The sequence below is a fragment of the Abramis brama genome, assembly GCF_963993115.1.
Source record: "Abramis brama genome assembly, chromosome: 2".
Classification (NCBI taxonomy): domain Eukaryota; kingdom Metazoa; phylum Chordata; class Actinopteri; order Cypriniformes; family Leuciscidae; genus Abramis; species Abramis brama.
This window is the reverse complement of record NC_139964.1, coordinates 55,066,626-55,088,560: the sequence shown is the minus strand read 5'-3', so window position 1 is coordinate 55,088,560 and position 21,935 is coordinate 55,066,626. Positions and strand designations below refer to the sequence as shown.

At 37.2% G+C, this 21,935-nt stretch overlaps 2 protein-coding genes across 16 annotated transcripts in view; both read left to right on the top strand.

Moving 5' to 3' along the window:
- Nucleotides 1-6,111, top strand: part of fat1a (FAT atypical cadherin 1a) — a 93,563-nt gene extending 87,452 nt beyond the window's left edge. For 3 of the 14 annotated variants that reach the window (XM_084106736.1, XM_084106731.1, XM_084106733.1), the window contains 3 exons: nt 2,800-2,859; nt 3,302-3,337; nt 4,419-6,111. In XM_084106736.1, coding sequence (XP_083962862.1) covers nt 2,800-2,859; nt 3,302-3,337; nt 4,419-5,101 — 779 coding nt within the window. In that variant the 3' untranslated portion in view covers nt 5,102-6,111. Of the gene's footprint in view, nt 1-2,799; nt 2,860-3,301; nt 3,338-4,418 lie in introns of those variants that run through there. The other 11 variants (XM_084106738.1, XM_084106737.1, XR_014605039.1 and 8 more) reach the window with 10 other exon arrangements.
- A 10,172-nt stretch (nt 6,112-16,283) lies between these two features.
- Nucleotides 16,284-21,418, top strand: casp3a (caspase 3, apoptosis-related cysteine peptidase a). 2 transcript variants are annotated; one of them, XM_084094740.1, is made up of 7 exons: nt 16,284-16,444; nt 17,004-17,234; nt 17,614-17,756; nt 19,085-19,213; nt 19,511-19,686; nt 19,792-19,909; nt 20,238-21,418. In XM_084094740.1, the coding sequence occupies exons 2-7, from the start codon at nt 17,191-17,193 to the stop codon at nt 20,465-20,467; spliced, it is 840 nt and encodes a 279-aa protein (XP_083950866.1). In that variant the 5' UTR covers nt 16,284-16,444; nt 17,004-17,190; the 3' UTR covers nt 20,468-21,418. The 2 variants fall into 2 exon arrangements, with proteins under 2 accessions (XP_083950866.1, XP_083950867.1); XM_084094741.1 differs by having other exon boundaries at nt 16,359-16,448.
- The last annotated feature ends 517 nt before the right edge of the window (nt 21,419-21,935 follow it).

Genomic DNA, 21,935 nt, shown 5'->3' with positions numbered 1-21,935 from the left:
ATAGTATTTATTCATATTTTGAATTGGCTTTTATTAGGGATGCACGATATATCGGCCACCATATCGGTATCGGCCAATATATGTTCATTTTTAATGTTAACGTTATCGGCCTGATAAGAAAATTTGTCCGATATATTAAAGCCGATAAATAATTCCTTCAGCTTAGACACTTCAGATGTGCACTGATCACCATGATGGTTTTGAATTACTTGAAATATGGAATCACTTCTAAAAAGGAAAATACGGTTCAGTGCAACATGAGCAGTGCAAGTCTGTCATATCGGCTACATAAAATTATAATGAAAATAATATAATTGTGTGTTTGAGGCATGGCTTTTAATGATGAGACTTTTGTTTTTGTAATCAGGCTCTCAAAAATTATATAAAAATTTGGATTTAGATTTATCGGCCAATATATCGTTATCGGCTTTCAAATATAAAGAATTATCGGTTATCGGTATCGGCCAAAATTTTCATATCGGTGCATCCCTAGCTTTTATTTTCAATTTTAACTTTTGGTAATTTTATGTGCTTTTGTCTGTTTTATTCTGGGGGTTTTATTTAAATATTACTCTGTAGCTTTATTTAAATGTCAGTAATTTTATTACTTGTTTTGGTTAGTTCGTAAGGCAATGTTTCTAATTGTTTTGTTTATGTTTAAGCTTTTCATCTAATATTTATATTTTATTTTAATATTTGTACGTTTCTTTTTTAGCAGAAAGAACTAGCATGGAAGAATTTAGAAATACCATTCGTAGTAGGTAACTGTTCATGTGAAAACTTGCAAGGAAGTCACATCTCTCAGTGAGTCGTCACTATAACCATCAAAAGACAAACTGTCTTACCTAAAAAAAAAAAAAGTCAACTTTTAAATCTCAATCCTATTCACTCCATTCAGTTGTTCTTGAATTCATGAGCACATGTACCCTGGAAATCCAGAGTTCTCGCGAGAGCACAATTTGAATTTGCTCAGCGAGTTACTCTAGCATTGAGTAATGATGCTCATTAACTATGCCTTTGTAGCCGAGCTGCACCAATCACATCGGTGTATCTGATATAGGCGGGCCAGAGGCGAGCTAAACAGATGATGACAGCGCTAGTGACAACGCAGTCACGACAGTGATTGGTCGTAGTGTTATCCAAATGCGTGCAGTGAGATTTTCAAATGCATGCTTGGTACCCCTCGAGTTGGGCGATTTTCATTACTCAATGCCAGACCCTTAATCTTTCAGATTTGGGTCTGGATTTCCAGGCTAGAGCACATGTGTGACTGTGTGCTAAAGCAATGTGTCTCATCTGTTAGTGGATTTTGATTTGTAGTTTTGAACACGCCTAGTTGAAGCCCTGACGAAAGTCATGTGAGAGGGACGAATTCATCTAACCTTTGAAGCTTGACCCTCATTTGACCTTTTCAACCCCTGATCTTGACCTAACAACTGCCCCACTACCGTATTTTCCGCACTATAAGGCGCACCGGATTATAAGGCGCACCTTCAATGAATGGCATATTTTAGAACTGTTTTCATATATAGGGCGCACCAGATTATAAGGCGCATAGAATAGAAGATACTGCAGTCAAACGTTTGACTGGGTTTGCGTTATGCAGTGGTCACCAACCTTTTCAAGCCTAAGATCACATCCAAAGTCCAAATGTAAACCAAGATCTACCACTTGCAAAAAATTATGAAAAAACAAGTGGCTGAGCTGTAAAACCTTGTTACTCGACACGTCCGCATGAGCGCGAAGGTAATAAAAAAACGAATATCCGTCTGCTCGGGCAGATTCGGCTCAAAGTCGTGCATCTTCGGATGCGGAGGCGCACGCGCGGCAAAAATGACGTAATTGTAACAGCGCGCGCGCCTCCGCATCCGAAGATGCACTACTTTGAGCCGAATCTGCCCGAGCAGACGGATATTAGTACATCTCATCATACCGGCACCCAGTTTGCGCGTTTAAATCAGTTGTATGGTCTGGTGTTCAGTCTAAAACAAAACAGTTGCGTCAAGTATAAATGCCTCGTCTGTTTGGGGAGGTGCGCGCGCAGTCAGCGGAGGCTCGCGCTCCGGTGCCAGGCGAAAGTATAAACAAAGTTTAAGTCAGCGGTTGTTTTACAGACTTTAATATAAGGCGCCAGATCCATATATAAGGCGCTCCGGATTATAAGGCGCACTGTCATTTTTTGAAAAAATTAAAGGCTTTTAAGTGCGCCTTATAGTGCAGAAAATACGGTAAATCTCTGATATATACTAATGCATTATATTGAACAGATTATCCATATCTCCTTATGGTCATGTACCCGCATATTCCTATAAAACGTCAACCTCGCTTATTTCATTTTCCTCCATCTGTTGGTTTTGGCATGGAGCCAGAGAGTATCTTTGTTCTCTTTTATCTTTGAGAATTTTCCTGATCCTTCCTTCCATCTCTCTGTTAATGTGTGTAACCATGAGCACAACGTCAGCCGTCACTCCCACTCTCCTCCACCTAAGCTCAACCCAGACGTGTTCCTTACGGACACAACCAAATCCCTCTGCCATTAACCCATCCCTCAGATCACACCCTTGTCAGAAACCAGAATCCCATAAAACCAGAGTTGGTATCTGTTGTTCAAACGTGCTGGTAAATGAAATCAAATCCATCAGTTTTGTCAGATGTCAGAATGCAACGTCTCATCGTAAGAAACGTTTTTGTCTCTGTTTCCTCTCTCCCTCGCAGTCTTGACTTCTAGTGTTTCTTTCCTGTCATGTTTACTTCTGAAAAATTAATGTTAAGATTTCTTTTATCTGCCCTTCTTACAAGCCTCCCTAGTGACAGTAATCCACCTTGTCAGCTCTGTTGTTGACTCGGTGGAGAAAGAAGGTATTTTTTTTTTGCTGCTTCTTTGCTGATTATCGAGTGTCTGTTTTAGTGTTTGGTGGGTGATTATTAGCTGTCCAAAATGCCATTTTCTTCATACCACATCTACAGAGACAGAGAGATTAAAAAAGACTAATCACATCTGGAAAATTTCTATCAAATGCCTCATTAGCCAATCAGGTGCTTCATTTGATGAGTGTTCAGCTAATTTGAAATGGAAAATTACGATCTTGCCAAGACTGATTTCACTTTCCCTCCAATCTGTGATATGAAACAATGTTTCTGTGCAAGCAAATGGCATGAAGATCATCTCTTACCTTCATGGTTCTTTCATTTGTATCCACATCCTCTTGCATTCTTTTTTCCACAGTGTTCTTTGATCTCCTTGTATTTGACATTTTCTCTTTCTCTTTTCTTTGCAATTCTGTCTGCTTTTCCTCTAAAGAGTCATTCTCGGCTCATGAACACAAGAACCCAAGAGGTGATTTATTTTTTTTTGTACAATTTGCCTGAAGCCTTTTAAATTTGATATTTTTGTTTTGGCTTGGTTACCCTTTCTATATAAAACTGCATGTCCACAAATCTGTGACAAAAATAGTGTCAAATCAACTCACCTTTTCAAATCAACTTTCTTTTGGTAGTTTTGTGCGATTTTTGTCACAGCATTAAAAACGTTTTGTTTTTTTGCTTTTGTTCCCAGTTTAACTTAGTGATGTCTTCCTCAAATTCCCCCAAACCACATAATAACAACCATAAAAGACTTTTCCTAATAATATATTGTGTAAAAATGAATCTTTGAAAGTACTGACTAATTGTCATATTCTGTCAAGGTTGTGTATAGAATATGTAGGCATATTCTGAGTTATTGTGTGTGCACATGTGTGGTGTATATTTGTGTGCACTCCAGTAATAATAGTGTTAAGCTGAATGCATCTGCATTGTGTTGTTGTGATACTGACGTTGCATGCTGTTGGTTTTAAATGACCTGGCTTGTATTAACTTGAGTGATTTATGAAAAGGGTTGAAGTCAATTCAATTTTTTACACAGAATAAATTGTCATTTGACCAAAAAAAAAATAGCATGAAAAGATTGTTTTTGATAATCCATTATTTTCAGATGTGTGTCCGTTTCATCGCGTCTTTAAAGTCAACATGAGTCTATTTCATTATTATTATTATTATTTAACAAATAGGATTTTTTTACAATTATTTTTAATTTATTATTTATTAATTTTGAATAGTTAGTGAACATTTTGCCACTTAATACTAGTATAATAAAGGTCATGGCAATAATAGCATATAATGACAGAAGCTTAAAAAAAAGTGTTGGTTATCATTTCAATAATTTCCTGATGATTTATACTTCAGTACTTCACATGACAGACGTAAAACAGGTTCTGAATGCCATTTCATGTTGACTTCAAAACTAAAATCAACCCCTCTGAAGTTGAATTGACCCCAGCCTTTCTTCAGTGTGTGACCCCAATCTAATCACAAGATTTTTTTTTTTTTTTAAATTGTGGCCTGCCACTGTGATGTTTACTATTGTTTTTATCTGACAGGCTATCATTGGGACACATCTGACTGGATGCCGAGCGTTCAACTTCCTGGAATTCAGGAGTTCCCTCAGTATGAGGTAGTGGAGGCCCCACCCACCCTTTACAGTGACCCCACCCTGCTGGACACGGACTACTATCCCGGCGGATACGACATCGAAAGCGACTTCCCTCCTCCACCCGACGACTTTCCTTCTCACGATGACCTGCCCCCTCCTCCGCCCGTGCCGGAGTACGGGGAGCGCTACGACACATTGCAGTCCACCACGCGGGCACTAAACAGCGCCCCCTCTAGTCCCGGAGGGTCTGTAGTACACCAGCGCCCGCCCTTACCCCAACTCTACAGCCTCACCCAATTCCTACCCCACCACCATTACTCTTCAGACCCCGAACCCCAGACCAACCCCACCAGCACCATCACATCATCCTCCACCGGAGGATACCGGCGCGGAGGATACCCACTGGGCTACGGCCGCGACTTCGACCCCCCTGCTGCCGATAACATGTCACTGTCCCTGTACACGTCCACGGCGTCCTGTTCGGACATGTCCGCCTGCTGCGAGGAGTCCGAAGTGATGATGAGCGATTACGAGAGCGGCGGAGAGGAGGAGGAAGCACAGTTTCAGAGGCTCATCATACCGCCACTGGACTCTCAGCATCAGCAGCAGCAGCAGCATACTGAAGTCTGACACTGGATCCAACACAAAAGTATCAAAAGTGCCTAAATGAAACCCTGCTACAGGATACTGACTGTGTTTAAACCATAATCACACGACATACGCGGTACACAAACGTAGTCTTACACTTAATACACATGCCAAACATCCAAACGCACACTCCGTATACATCCGTATCTCACTGAAGAGGGGTTTTTGGAAAGACTTGCTTGAACATGAGTTCTCTTCAGTAGCTCTTGTGGGCTGTTATTAATATTATTATTATTATTTAACAATATTGGAGAGAGCATTAGACCTGGCTGTGCCGTTAAATAATACATTGATCATCATGCACAAGATCATGCTGAGATGTAGGCTACAAGTTACCCAGAAAATTATAACTGATATACTTGTCATGGATAATGAGAGAAAAAAAAATCATTTCAAAGGTGATATCTGTATTTGCATAGATATAACCATGCAAACTGTTTTTTTTATACAAATCCTCAGTCATTTGTAATGTAAATTTGAATGTACAGTTTTGATTTCAAGGTTTTACTAGGTTTCTGTAGATATTTTTTGCTTTTCTTTTCCAAAAAAAAAGAAAGACAGGAAAAAGTAGTATACCAACTCAAATGGTGTGTCATTATCAGCCTTACTGTATGTTCCTTCACAAGCAAAGAGTCTAAAAAAATAAAAATAAATAATAGTGTAAAGGATATGAATGTGTGATCGTCACAACACGCGTTCATTTCTGAAAGGATCATCTGATTGACGTCTGCATATTCTTGTGATGTGTTATGTTTTCTTTTTCTTTTTTTTAAATTTGTTGTTTGTAAATTGTGACTTTGGAACATCTTTATTTTTTGACCATGAAAATGGGACACAATATATTTATAGTGCGAGATTATTCACAGACATGTGACTTTTTCAGGGTCTGCGTGTGTGTGAGCAATGCTATGGTCTTGTTTTATGATTTTTATTAAATACTGCCACTAGCTTAACTGCTTTACTACTGGCAATAAATTATTCTCTAAAATGGGCGTTTGTCTTGCATGCATTTTACTTTTTCAGATATTGAACAATTCAGATATTGAACTTGACATACTGCACTTGTATAAAGGGAGATTGATGCTTGAATGTGTTGATCTGTGATTAGAGCAGTCGTACATGCTGTGTTGATAGCAATTCAGATGCATCATTTGTGTCAGACAGTGACATTATATTAGCTATAGGCAGAATTTAGAAACTAGAAGGGAAACTGAATGATCTTTTTATGTTTATTTTACTTTCCAATGGATTGTAACAGCGCCATTATGACATGAAAATAATTGGATTGCAGTTGTTTACTGATCGCTATATAACATCTGAGATGAAAAGTTCCTGTTAAAGGTTTGATTTTAAAGATTCTAAAGCACTTGTATGGATGAATCTCACAAAACACTATTTGAAAACCCTTCATACAATAGGCTACAAAAAATGAACATAAATCAGTTTCTGACAGGTATAGGATTTTCGTGAATTATGTTACTCGCTAATATGCTAGCTTTGTGAAATTGTGCCTCACTTTTTTTATGGCTGCTTATCAAGTAAATGAACTTGTTGTTTAAGTTGAAATTATAATGCGACAACAAAAAGACCAGAAACACTGAATTCAACCTCCAGTTTATGTTGAGTTCTTATTGTTCGAAAATATGATATTGAGTTAATATCCTCATATTACAATTACCAGATGATTGGTAAAAAATATCATTTTGTGCCCGGGTGTGTGTGCTATTATAAAAGCAATATTGCTTTCATACAGTAGTTCAACCAATAAGCATGTAACCATTGTGTTAGGCTATAATTCTTTATGTGACAGTTCAACAAGTAACTTTTATTTTAGATGAAATATTGCAAGTAGTATATATATAACAGGAACATTTGCTCAGAACAGCTGAAGGAGATAACACTAAACAAGCCATCTCACTGCTTACATCATCAGCAGATACTTCATCTTGTAGATAAATTCCTTGATACGGTATTGAAAGTATCTAAGCTCCTTATTGATCAGTATTCTGATATATCTGATCCAAGATTAATCAAAACTTTATTCTACTCTTTGATGCTTAAATATAGCCTGACTACGTCAGACTTCGTACTTCCGCTCAATTTCATTTCGCTTCTGTACTCAGTCTGAGACAGCGTCATAGCTTTCCGTTTTCCTCCGGCCTGAAAACAGCCGGCCAATCAACAAACAGAGGGCGGGCTGAGAGCCGTGACGTAGACGTTGATTGTACCGTGGATGCGTAGATTTACTTCACATAATCTGCAAAAGTTGTTCACAGCCATGTTCACTCCGGTATTTCGCTCGATGGTTTTGTTTTCGCATCATACATGTGTTCAGGGTTGCCAGGTGCCAGCAAGGTTTTCCAGCCCAAAACCTCGTCAAAAACCGCGAGAATGCACAAAAAACCGCCCAGTTTTTTTTGTGGCTTGTTTTTCGTTTAAACACATTGAAATCACTAACAAGCTTTAAAATTACCCATTTTTCGACTTAGCCTATCCGATTTTAGAAACAATATTCAAATGAACGCAAAAGTAGGCTGTACCTCAGTCAGACTATTCTATTATGTTACGGAAAATAATGCGACCAACTTAGGCTATCAATGAGTCTGTTTACTGTCAATAAAAGTCGCTTGGAAGCATTCAGTAACATAAAAACATTGAGTGGATATATGGACATAAAAAATTATTTCAAATGGCAACATGAAACATGCATATAAGGGCTGGGAGAAAAAAATCGATTCACCTAACGTTAGGTAGGCTATATCGCAATTTTTTTTTAACGATTTTAAAATCTTTTTTTTTTATTACAGAATATTACAGATATTAATTCAAATTAAATTGCTTTATTTTTGCCCTTGCTTATAGATGAGGTTGACAGAAGGCGCGTGCATCACTGAAGGTAGTGGGAAGGAGTGTCTGTTGTGAGGTTAGGGGGCACGTAGTGTGGGTGTGAACCCGCCGAACTGATCCGAAACCAGCCCGATTTTTATCCACCCGCCCAAACCCATTTTTGCCCGCAAAATAGATTGCAAAACCGCCCAATAGGGGTTATGCGCAACATACTTCCGGGTTCTACAAAACACATATAACTACTTCCGGTCGTCAGCTACTGAGGTAAACACAGCGTAGGAGTGGCGACCTTTTATAGCCGGTGTTTACAGGAGCTACCCATTCTATCCATTTCAGATGTACATCGTATTGCCAAACGGACTTCCAGAGCCCCGAGTACTCCGTTAGATAAAGGATTTAAGTTTTTACGCCTCCTCATTTATTCATGATTATGAAGGTATGTAAGTTAGTATATGTAGCTTTTGCTAATGGCACCCGATGTAGAGTTAGCTAACTGTAAGTTAGTTTAGACTTGTATGCTATCATAGTAGTTTAACCTTTTATATTTGCTTGCAGACGATTAAAACAATCAAATGAAAACTGCGTTTTATTTTTTTATAAAAAAAAAATTTCTGATACTTTAGCATTCGTGACATTTTAATTAAAACAGAAATAAGAATTGTATTCTAAAAAAAGCGCAAAATAAGTTACCTCAGAGATCACCTACTGCTGCAGATAAGTACGGTAATGCAAACCGGAAATGTTTATACCTGTTTTCCGGTTCGAACGCTGAGCATGCGCATAACACACGCCATAACCAAACGTTATGTGATTGGCTTACGGGTAACCAATGATTTTAAACTTCAGACAAGAACCCCCCCCGCGAGAAAGAACGCTTTTTAATTATGATATGCCAGACTGTCTACGAAGCAAAGCGAAGTAGCAGAGTTTGGTATTACCAGGCTAGCTTAAATATCCTCCACTACACTCAATCCCTAAAGAACAGCCTTTTCGACCACTCCAATATGTGAAGAAATGTCTTGATTTTTAGTTGCTTAGCCCATTTTCATGATAGTTTTTGTCTAGTTTTAAATAATTTTAAGTCATCTGCCCCCCTTGGTAGTTTGTTAAGGCCCCATGTGTGGAACTGCTTTGGGTGCCTGCAGGAACCAATTTTGTTTTTTATTTTATTATTATTATTATTATTATTATTACATTTCTTGTTGGTACTATGGTTACCATTACTTTCAGTTATAATAAACACACTGGAAAAACTGAACCAAATACAAAATAAGAATTATTTATTGCATATTATATATACATTTGAATACATACTCTTGTAAAATGCTAGTAATAGGCTAAATAACAATGAATACAGAGGAAAAATAGCCCATTTCCAAAAAGTTAGGATATTTTGTAAAATGCGATCCACAATCTGTGATGTGTTAATTCTCAAAAGTTAATTTGTGGTACATGATCCTGGCACTTCAGTGATTTTTAGGTCTGCAAGAGGTTTTCATTCCTGCTTCACCCTCAGACAGAGAGAAAATGCCTTGTAAAATGCATTATTGACTCCAAACCTGTCATATTTATCTAAGTAAAGTGAATGAGATTTGAAAGCTGCAGCATGTGGGAAAGTTTTCAGAGAATAACGGATTACATTTTTGTCTGTTCATCACACATGGCTATTGTACGGGCTCTAAAAACTAGGAATGTATTGTGGTTTTATTGTGGGTGGGGTGGTTTAAAGTGAAACTTCAAAGTTTAGCTTCAGTCTTCATTCACTTTTGATGAATGAACAAGAGCAGCTAAGGCCCTATAGCTTATAGATCCTTAACCTTTACTTCTGACATTTCACAAGGCTGTACATCTTATTGTGATTTCATGGTAATGAACTCCAGAATCTCAGAAATTAATACAATGTGCTTAATGGATCCCTGCAGTTCCTGCAAAAACTACAGGCTTCACCACTGAAATTCCTTGAGCACTTGACAGGATATTCAAGGCACCTTTAGTTTTACAGTGTGGTTGAGAACTGTCCTGGAAGGAAAATGCTTGACGTTTTTGCACGCAAATTGTAGCCTACTTAATCTCGAAGCACAAAAAAAAATCATAATATACCAAAAATGTCCACAAATTATATTTACCAAAATAATCATACCACCCATTACGTGCAACGTAAACAGATCTCCACAGATAACAGGACAGTTAAAACATTCAATATAAATACATTTTGATTGTTGTAAAGCCATTGTACACTATATCCAAGAATAAAGAAGTGTTTTTGAAATATTGCAGCATTCATTATATATTATTTATCTTGCTGCAATATTGATAAACATCTGGATCAAAGTAGACAACTAAACCCTCTAGCCATGAGAAGTTAAGACGAGATCGACAGTTATATCACCTTGGCTCTCTGATTAACTATTCAAAGTGTACTATTTCATTATATATTACAAAGATGCTCTTGTCCGCTTCTACACTTTCACTCAACACAATTGTCAAAAGATAGATGTTGGCAAAACAAAACCATAAAAGACCTGAGAGCAAAACTACCTGACCTGAGGACCATGTTTGTAATAAAAGGATGTTGTTCTGATGTCAAGGAGTTTACTGATCTCATCTGTTGTTTTTATCCAGGAGAAAAAACTTTACACTAAAGCATAAATCCATGATACATTTTCCTCTTAAAATCATTGAGAACATCATGAGGTTTTATTTTAGAAGTTTAAACATTTTAATAATAACATTAAATGTTATTGTGTTGTGGGTTTATTCTGGCAACTAGAAACATAATGCATTTTGATGTGCACTTTTTACCTGCTAAAATAATTATTTAACCTGTATTAGAAATGTGCTTTTATTGCCTATCGGTTAAGTTTGGTTAAGTGATCTGTTGTGCTTAATGATAACAAGCTGTCATGCCATACTACGCAATGATCTTTCTGTATATTCTGGGATCATGGCAAATTTTATTCCTCCTGCATGCAAGTTAATCGGGGGGGAAAAAAACACTGGTTTGTTATAATTTTATTAACCCTTGTGTGGTGTTCACAACCCAATTTCCCCCGTGGTGTTCCCGGTCAAAAATGACCGGACTATAAAAAATAGCTTATAAATCTCTCATTATACTATATTTTCACCCAATATTGGATTCAATCTTTTTGTCAACTTGTTCTCTTTCAGTTAGGACTGGTTTTATATTTCTATTTGCATCTGATTAATTGTAGGCCTCATTTATTTGATAGTAGGCATCTCATTTTTTGAGTAAAAAAAGTATTATTTTTGAATAATTTTGGGAATATTAAATAAAATCTGAAGAAAATTGGCACTGTTGATCACACTAGTCTACTTTAATTTTTCACCAAGAATTTTGTTTTGAAAAACTTTTATTTTGTACAATATGGCACATTGTCACTCTCGTGGTGTTCCCGGTCAAAAATGACCGGACTACAAAAAATAGCTTATAAATCACTCGTTATGCAATATTATCACCCAATATTGGATTCAATCTTTTTGTCAACTTGTTCTCTTTCAGTTAGGACTGGTTTTATATTTCTATTTGCATCTGATTAATCGTAGGCCTCATTTATTTGAGAGTAGGCATCTCATTTTTTGAGTAAAAAAAACATTATTTTTGAATAATTTTGGAAATATTAAATAAAATCTGAAGAAAATTGGCACTGTTGATCACACTAGTCTACTTTAATTTTTCACCAGGAATTTTGTTTAGAAAAACTTTTATTTTGTACAATATGGCACAGAGTTACACTTGTGGTGTTAGACTGGGCGATTGAGGGCCATTGTTTCAATTGGTCATTGAAAGTGAATGGGAGAGACATGTGTTAGAAGTCCATGAGGAATATCTTTAGATCTGAGTGATGGATTATGGTGAGTTTGGGCTCTTTTTAATCTTAACAATCTCATGCAAATAATGATGTGCCATTTTCCACAATTTATGCATGCTTCATTGAGTTATGAGTTAAAACGCGACATAAGTGCTAGGCTACATCTATATTCAAGACTCTGTGTGCGCCTGTTGGGGTTCGTGTGTTACAACTCCATTAGGAATATCTTTAGATCTGAGTGATGGATTATGCTGAGTTTGGGCTCTTTTTAATCGTGATAGTCTGCTGAAAATAATGATGTAAAGTTTTCTACGATCTGTGCATGCTTCGTGAAGTTATAAGCGAAAACCAAACGCGAGTGCTTCATGAGTATATACTTGGCTAGGTGCGTCTGTGGCATTTTCTAACGCCATGAGGAATATCTTTAGATCTGATTGATGGAATATATTGAGTTTGGGCTCTTTTTAATCGTGAGCTCCTGCTGTAAATAACGATGTGCCATTTTTCATGATCAATGTATGTTTCATGAAGATACGAGTAAAAAGGCCAAGTCTAAGCTACCTTGCTTGGCTACATGAGTCTGTGCGTCTATGGTATTTTTTGTGTTAGAACTCCATGAGGAATATCTTTAGTTCTGAGTGATGGATTATGTTGAGTTTGGACTCATTTTAATTGTAAGCATCTGCTGTAAATAACGATGTGTCATTTTCCACAATCGGAGCATGTTTCATGAAGTTACGAGCGGAAATGTGTCTAAAATTCAGCATCCATATATGGTTTACACATGGGTCTCTTAAAGGGCTTCTTTTACAAAAACCTCGCTCAAGTTTAGTAAAAAGCCTGAAACAATTATGCTTGTTGTATTCTACACATTGAGACCTTTCAAATGACATATGACACAGGACTATCTGAGCTGTATGATGTATTTGACATATTGCTGAATGTAATACAAAAAAGTAGTTTATAAATTATGATTTTTTTTCTTCTATTTATCAGCAAATATCTCAGCACTACTTAGGAGTTTATCAAATTGGCTACATTCATTGTAAATTTCAGACTCTAAGCTTTCAAATGACACCTATTTTAAGTTGATCAAGGTAATATTTTTAAAAAATATTATGATTATTTATTTCGCAGCTAGGTGGCGCCTGCGGGGGGTACACTCCGTTTTCAGAGTGATAACTCAGCACTCGTTAGGAGTTGATCAAAGTGATTAGATGCATTAAAAAGCTGAGATTCTAAGCTTTAAAATGATACATATTTTGTGTTGTTCCATTCATTGGTTGCATTGGTCTCTCCCATTCACTTTCAATGTCCCATTGAAACAATGGCCCACAATGGCCCTCAATGGCCCAGTGGAACACCACAAGTGTAACTCTGTGCCATATTGTACAAAATAAAAGTTTTTCAAAACAAAATTCCTGGTGAAAAATTAAAGTAGACTAGTGTGATCAACAGTGCCAATTTTCTTCAGATTTTATTTAATATTTCCAAAATTATTCAAAAATAATGTTTTTTTTACTCAAAAAATGAGATGCCTACTATCAAATAAATGAGGCCCACGATTAATCAGATGCAAATAGAAATATAAAACCAGTCCTAACTGAAAGAGAACAAGTTGACAAAAAGATTGAATCCAATATTGGGTGATAATATTGCATAACGAGTGATTTATAAGCTATTTTTTGTAGTCCGGTCATTTTTGACCGGGAACACCACGAGAGTGACAATGTGCCATATTGTACAAAATAAAAGTTTTTCAAAACAAAATTCCTGGTGAAAAATTAAAGTAGACTAGTGTGATAAACAGTGCCAATTTTCTTCAGATTTTATTTTATTTTTCCAAAATTATTCAAAAATAATGTTTTTTTTACTCAAAAAATGAGATGCCTACTATCAAATAAATGAGGCCTACGATTAATCAGATGCAAATAGAAATATAAAACCAGTCCTAACTGAAAGAGAACAAGTTGACAAAAAGATTGAATCCAATATTGGGTGAAAATATAGTATAATGAGAGATTTATAAGCTATTTTTTATAGTCCGGTCATTTTTGACCGGGAGCACCACAAGAGTGACAAGGTGACAACCCCCCCCCCCCTAAAAAATTAAGAAAATTGTCACAAAACATTTCAGAAGTATTTATACCATTTGTGAAACAAGTCACTAAGTTTCAGTCCAAAGCGATAACATTAACTAGTATTTTCGGGAAAAAGAAAATCTTCTCCGGGTCAAAATGACTCGAACACCACATGAGGGTTAAGATAATATCTAACAGAGCGGTGTAAAACAACCACAAATTCAAATGGATATTCGTTTTTGATGTTTGTAAAGTATCTTCAGTTTTAATAAAATGTATTAATTAATTATTAATTAATTAATTAGTTATAAAACTAAGGCAACCAGCTTCAGATTTGCCCCAATCACAGCCCGACCTGTCAGGGAGCTTGTTGACTTGCAAATCGGGCTTAAAATTCTGTAGAGTGAACTTGGCATAAGGAACTCAACTCTTCGCAAAAGGCTGCAGCCGTGCCAACTGCCTCCCCTGAGGAAGCACCCAAGCCTGCCAGGCTCCCGTTTAGGAGAAAACTGATGATCCCATTTGAGACAGCATGTGACAAGGGATGTCATCTTGACACCCTTGCCCTTAATAATAATAATAATAATAATAATAATAATTTGTTACATTTATATAATGCTTTTCTGGGTATACTCAAATGCTTTACATGGAAGGGGGAATCTCCTCAACCACCACCAATGTGAAGCCACCTGGATGATGCGACGGCAGCCATATTGTGCCAGAACGCCCACCACACACCAGCTTACTGGTGGAGAGGAGACAGAGTGATGAAATCCAATCAGTATGGGGATGATTAGGAGGCCATGACTGATAGAGGCCAATGGGAAAATTTCACCAGGATACCGGGGTTACCCTACTCTTTTTCGATGGACATCCTGGGATTTTTAATGACCACAGAGAGTCAGGACCTCGGTTTAACGTCTCATCTGAAGGACGGTGCTTTTTGATAGTAGTGTCCCCGTCACTATACTGGGGCATTAGGACCCACACAGACCCCTGCTGGTCTCACTAACACCTCTTCAAACAGCAACCTGGTTTTCTCAGGAGGTCTCCCATCCAGGTACTAACCAGGCTCAACCCTGCTTAGCTTCAGTGGGCAACCAGTCTTGGGCTACAGGGTGATATGGCTGCTGGCAAGGCCCCCCAAGGGACCACCACCTATGCTTGCAAGGACACCAAAATGAGCACCAGTGCCCACTGCGTCCCCTGAGGAAGCACCTGCGTTCGCCAGGTCCCCTGTGGAAGCACTCCTGCCTCAGTCAAGTCCCCTGAGAAAGCACCTGACCCTGAAAGGTCCTGAAAACAAAGAAAAACAATATATAATCAGATTACAAAATTAGTTATTCCACATAAATGACTGTTACACATCACATTATGATCAGGATGTTTTACATTATGATTCAGCAAGATCACAGCCGTGATTCAAAGCCAACATTTACTTAAGCCTCAAATATCTCAAAATACACAAACAAACATATTTAGAACACTCGCTTTGTAACAGAACCCAAAATGTGAGTATAATCATGAGTAAATAACAACGGCGTCACATTTGGCGTTTAGATGCAAAAAGTAATCTCAATAAACTTTAACATGAACTACAAATCAATCAATCAACATTTATTTGTTAAGCACATTTAAAAACAACACAAGTTGGCCAAAGTGCTGTAGGCTACATGTCTAAGAATTACTCAATAAAAAAAATTACTCAAATGATTCAGGAACAACAGTAAAATATGCTCACCACGCTGGGATCAGGTAAGGATAAAAATATAAAGCAATTGTGATGTTATTAGAACGTCTTGAGTCTTAACAAGCATGGATCTCGTGAGTGCATCGTTTCTCTTCTTTAATGACGCAGAATCATAAGCGTTCTGAAGCATCGCGTTATTAAATCGACAGACTCTTACAAATAATAATTTATTATAAATAATTTATCCCTGCACATTATAATTTTATTTAAATTATTGTACCCAGTCGTACCAAAGGCTGCAAGTCTGAGAAACGCCTATAAAACTGCATTGTAGAAACACAGGACCACTCCCATCACCATAATGCAATGTAGCCTACATTGTGCAGCAGGGATGATTTTTTTTTTTTTTTTTTTTTTTTTCTCTCTCTCACAATAATCAAGGTTAGAAATATGGCAGGGGTATAAGACAGGGGTTCTCAACTCTGGCCCTCGACTAGTCTGGCTATCACCAGACCAAGCTCAATCTTTTAAGACTTGACATTAGTCTGGGGAGTCTGCCCTGTATTTTCTACTTCACAAGAGTCGTGATCAACGGGCATAGTTCAAATGGCTCTGTACGCAATTGTGTAAGGGGCTATACAGTATGCAGACAGACAGAACTCAGAGGCTCCTGTTCATGTGGCAGAATGTGTGTGTATAGAAGACATCTACCCAGCAGAGGGCGATATTGAAGCGCAATAGCCAAGCGCAAGGGCTTGGAGTTATTGTAGAGCTAGAGGTGTCGCCTCAGTACACTTCCTGGATGCACAATAACCGCTTTGTCGCCGGAATCTTGTACATTACAAGCTGTCAGTTACAGGACATTCTCCAATTTTTGGTCAGTAAGTTGCCATTGTTTTTCCGACATTAATGTTTTAGGGGTTGTTTTTTATGTCAGTCTTTACTTGTTATCCGTTTACACGCCCAAAAGCAGACAAAGAAACGCCATGCATACGGATGCATAGTTTTAATAGTATGAAATTTATTATTAAAATAGACTCTCTGCATTCCAGTAAAATTGTGGATTTACTTGTGTAGCAGTAACGTTACTAGAATAGTTAATTTAATAGGCATTCATTCTTTGCTGTAATTATGTCTCAAATGTATTTTGTGATGCATTAGCAGGGCAAGCGGGACTTGACTTTCTTTGCAATGGCTGTGTGTCTTTAAACCTTTAAACCTTGACCGCGTTGTTGGGCACTTTGTGAACTTGCACGTTTGGAACACGCCCAACACGCTGGAAGATAGCTCGCTAGGTTTTGAAACACAGCCATTATGTTAATACTGTATTTGACTTTGCTAGTTAATATATTTGCTAACGCTGCCTTTTGCATTTATATATTGTTCAATAAAGCACACTGTCCTAAGTCTTATTTCTGTTTTTTTCTTCTTCGCAGCTTCCCATTGGCTAGTCGTGCGAAACAACAAACAACAAAGAAAATACATCCGACATGCTGGTTCGGTGCTCATTCTGCTGAAAGCCCGTTATAACGCGTTGTACGCCTCCAGTTACACTTATAACAGCTTCTCCTGGTGAAGAGGAAACCTTTTTTGTCTTTAAGAGTGATCGTTAAACGTTTGGAGATGAACGGAGACTACGTTGACGCGCGGAGCGAGGCTTCAACAGAGTAAGATGATATTGACGACTGTTGCTATGCAGCTTTCAGAAGTGAATGGCAGTTCAAAAACAGTATTAAATTCCCTAACAATTGCTTTCTTTTTTGTTACCATGGTGTTTAAATATATAAACTGGTTTGTTTCTACTTGTTTATTTTAGCATTTAGGCCTAATAACGTGAAGGGTTGTATTTAACGTTTATTATTATATATTAATATTTATGATTATTATCAGTTTAATCCATTAACATGAATATTACGGTTACTGCTAAATAAATAAAACATGGAAGTAAAGAACAGACCCATACAAACATCTGCTTAATCTCATTTAATGTCTTCCATAATAGTAGCTACAGTTTCATCTAACTGATTCATGCATCTGTTTGTCCAGTCCTGGTACAGATGTGGCATCTGGACTGCAGCCCGTGCAGGTGGATGCTAAGGGTCAGTCACATGTCTTCAGATACAGCCTGAACTACCCCAACATCGGGCACTGTGTCATCATCAACAACAAGAACTTTGATCGCAAGACAGGTAACACTTGTCAGTCGTCTTGTTTTTGTGAAAGTTGTCAATTTGAATGCTCATCAAACTCAGATGATTGTTGAAATGCATTTACTTATGAACGGAACAGTGAACAAATTTAGTAGTGTATGACTATTTATTAATGTTATGGCCTATACATGCAATAAATAAAATAATATACATGTATTATGTAATATGAATATGTAAATGTAATCTTTAGATGAACCCAAAATTAATATCTGTCTTAACAGTTTTTTATTTTTTTACCTGTAGAGTGTGTGTGTGTGTGTGTGTGTGTGTATGTGTGTGCTTTTGTGTATATATATCATCGTTGTCAGGTGGAAACCTTGTATTTCCAAAAACACTACTTTTCAGGAAAAGGAAAAAAACACCATATTTTTAAAATAATTAAACACTGCGCTGTCAAAGTTAATGATTTTATATGTGGTCAGACACTTGCATGTGTCATTTTATTGTTGAAAATCAAGCTCAAATGGAGTTAGGAGTTTTTTGACCAGTGGATTTCGGACATACATGTTTTGTCCGTCATTGGACCGACCGCATCTGAGGCAATAAGTGCATATATTATGCATATATTCAACTTATAAAGTTTAATGTAGCTATGTGGGCGCTCAGTTTTTTTCTGTCATGTGGCCAAAATCTTGTGTATTTAAAGACGAAGTGGCTATTTATGACAGTATTGGCTATGACTCGATGACAAATGCTAGACTACGACACTCTTCTCTGCTCCTCAAATACATAAAACATTAGCCTTTATATATGTATAGTGTTTCTTGAGTAAAGAAAATGCTGTACTTATTCAAAGTCAAAGAACCAATTCTTTATTTACCCTTGCATTGCAAACAAGCAGTGAAGCAGAGACTGTTCAAACTGTGTGCACCTATGATGCTGTACAGAAAATTGCACCAATCAGAGAGTCGAAAAAAGCAACATGCTCCAAAATAGCTCTTTAGCTCCGCCTACTCCCATAAAGCACTATGAATGTGCATAATTTATGCATATTTTGCAATAAACCTAAAATATATGGTTTTTACACATATAATCAACATTTGTAAATGATTGGTTTTAAATGTTATACCAACAGACAGACATAAAGGGTGACCAATAGTAATGATTTATAAATAAAAAAAGACGAATAATGGAGAAGCGAGGTTTCCATAGTATTGATGGCCATACTGTGAAAGTGTGAATCACTAATATCAATTAACAATGTAATGAATATATTATGTTTCTCTAATCTTAAACCTTTTTAAGTCATTTAAAAGAATCTGTTATGTGTAATAGAGTGATGGTTACCTGTTCTTCACTTCCTACAGGCATGAACCAACGCAATGGCACTGATGTAGATGCAGGAAACGTAATGAATGTGTTTCGAAAGCTTGGATACACTGTGAAAGTTTACAATGACCAGACAGTAATGCAGATTAAGCAGGTTTTAACAGCAGGTATGGTGTATTCATATTACACTCAGTCTGCACAAACCTTAAATGAATTTTTATATCTTGTCTCTCAGCTTTCTGCCTCAATATCAGTAGATTAATCTTAGAATCCCAAGTTTTCTTGTTATTGCGATCAGGGCATTAAGTAATTATTTAAAAAGCGTGTTGATGTTATAACTGAAAAATTACCAAATGTATTTGAATCAGCTGCCAATACCCAAATGTTATGTTAATTGAACATTATACTTTTTATACCATTTGAATTGTGACCAATTGTAACATGGCTGTTTGTTGTTCTCTCAGTTGCCCGTGACGACCACAGTCGCTGTGCTTCATTAGTGTGTGTGATGCTCAGTCATGGAGACGAGGGGGTGTTTTTTGGCACTGATGGTTCTCTGGAGCTAAAGTCCTTAACTAGCCTGTTTAGAGGAGACCACTGCCCATCGCTTGTGGGAAAGCCTAAACTTTTCTTCATACAGGTACATCCTGAATCTCTGCTGTCATCTTATGTGTGTGTGTTTTCTGGGTTGATGTTTATAATGAGCTGGCTCAGAGTGCTTGTTTTCCACTCTTGAATTATCCAGGCTTGTAGAGGTACAGAGCTGGATCCCGGTGTGGAGGCTGACGCCAGTAGCAGCTCAGACGGTCCAGTTAGGATACCTGTGGAGGCAGACTTCCTCTATGCATACTCTACAGTACCAGGTGCAGACACACAAAGCACACCTCTCACAAACATAATGAATGTACACTACTAAATCGGCATATAAGAAGGATTTCTGAAGCATTATGTGGAATTGAAGTTTAGAGTAATGATGCTCTTGTCACGCTTGAATGGTTTAAAAGCATTTGCATGAATAAGGGGCGTGATTATATAATGTAACGCTAGCTAAAGGATGGCGGGAAAAAACGAATGCTGCATTAATGAACACATTAAACTGAAAAAATTAATCGCATGCCATAACGTGTTAATTTTGAAAGCCCTAATTTACATGCATGAAATGTTTCTTAATGTATTTCTTTTCTCTGTCAGGTTACTACTCTTGGAGAAACACCATGACCGGTTCATGGTTCATTCAGTCTCTCTGTGAAATGATGGCAAAGTATGGCAAGGAACTTGAGCTCATGCAGATCATGACCAGGGTCAACCATAAAGTGGCGTACAACTTTGAGTCGACCTCCAACATGCCTGACTTTGACGCTAGGAAACAAATCCCCTGCATTGTCTCGATGCTCACCAAAGAGATGTACTTCAATCCCTGAAGGTACAAGGGAACTTTAAGGCGTATGATATAGATTTAGGGGTTGAGTTTAAAAGTGTAAGACACTTTTTACATAGGGAAACTCTTTTTCAGATCCACTTATTTACCAGAAGCATTAGCTGAACATGCTTAGTTTGGGATTTCTCTCTCAGGACGGTTATTGTTGATGTTTTTCAAGTCTAAATGGCATTTAAAGTGTTGTACGTAAAAAATTAGGTGCTCAGGTCTTTTTCATCTTGTGACTATATACCATTTACTTGTCGCTTGCCTCTGGTTTTCTAATAAAAAATATAATAATAATAATGAATTAAAAAAAAGGTGGCAGAATTACAGTAATCAGGGACTTTGATAAACTTTAATGTGTTATTGCACTAGTTTGACTAAATGGGAATCATAGGTGGGCATTAAATCAGTTAAAGCAATGGACGGTGAGATAACTTTAAATTCAAGGGAAACCAGTGTGCCTGTTTTAATGTGAAAAGCAAACAACAATCAGAACTACTCCTGGTGCTTCTCACTGAGCCATGTTAACAGATTTTGATAACTTCTGAAATGTAATGTGTAGTTTTCCACTGGGACACAATAAATGCATTATTTACAGACATACTTTGTTACATGAAGTTAAGCTGTGGAAGGTATCAGTGACATCCAGTCCACTACCACAGAAAATTGTCTACATGCATTGACATTTTGGTCTAAAAGTTGAAATCTGTGGGGCAACGACTGTCCAAACCATCACTGTAAGTGCATAAATGTCAACACTCTTTTTGTTGTAACGGTCAGCATCAGTCACCTGAGAAAGTCACTGTCATGAAGAATTCTTTCAGTTGAGGTCATGCATGCATTTGGTACGTTATGAATTTCTAATTATGCATACATGAAAGAAAATGTTTCATGTTTATTGTACAATCATGAATATATATGTAATTAAACAGCTCTGTGGTGCACTGGATGATTGGTCAATATTTAATTGAGATTCTGAGAGTTTGTGTTACCGACGTTTCAAAATGATTCAGTACTGAGAAGGCATTTTTGAAGACAAAACTGATGGTTGTAAATTATTATAGAGATGTCTGTCTAAAGAACAATTGCATCTATAATGGGTGTTTGTTAGCTCTTATTATCTCAAATATTTAGATAGGTTGTGAAAACATGTTTTCTGCTCCCAATGTCTATATAGCGTGTAGGACACTGACAGCCAGTGAAACCAGTTTACTGAATTACAAGAAGGGTGTTTGCATTTAGAAGGTTTGTTCAGGTGTATCAATCGCCTAAGCACAGGTAACAGTAAGTGACAACGGAATCGTAAACTAAAGAAAAGGAGTTTCTCATCCATTCAATCATATGCCTCATTATCTTTTCAGTTTCATTAATGAAAATAATTAGCCATTTGCCTTGCACTCTTAGTAGCAGGTCATGGAGTAGACCTTTATCTACACTTCATATTGTAATCATGGAATCTTTTCCCC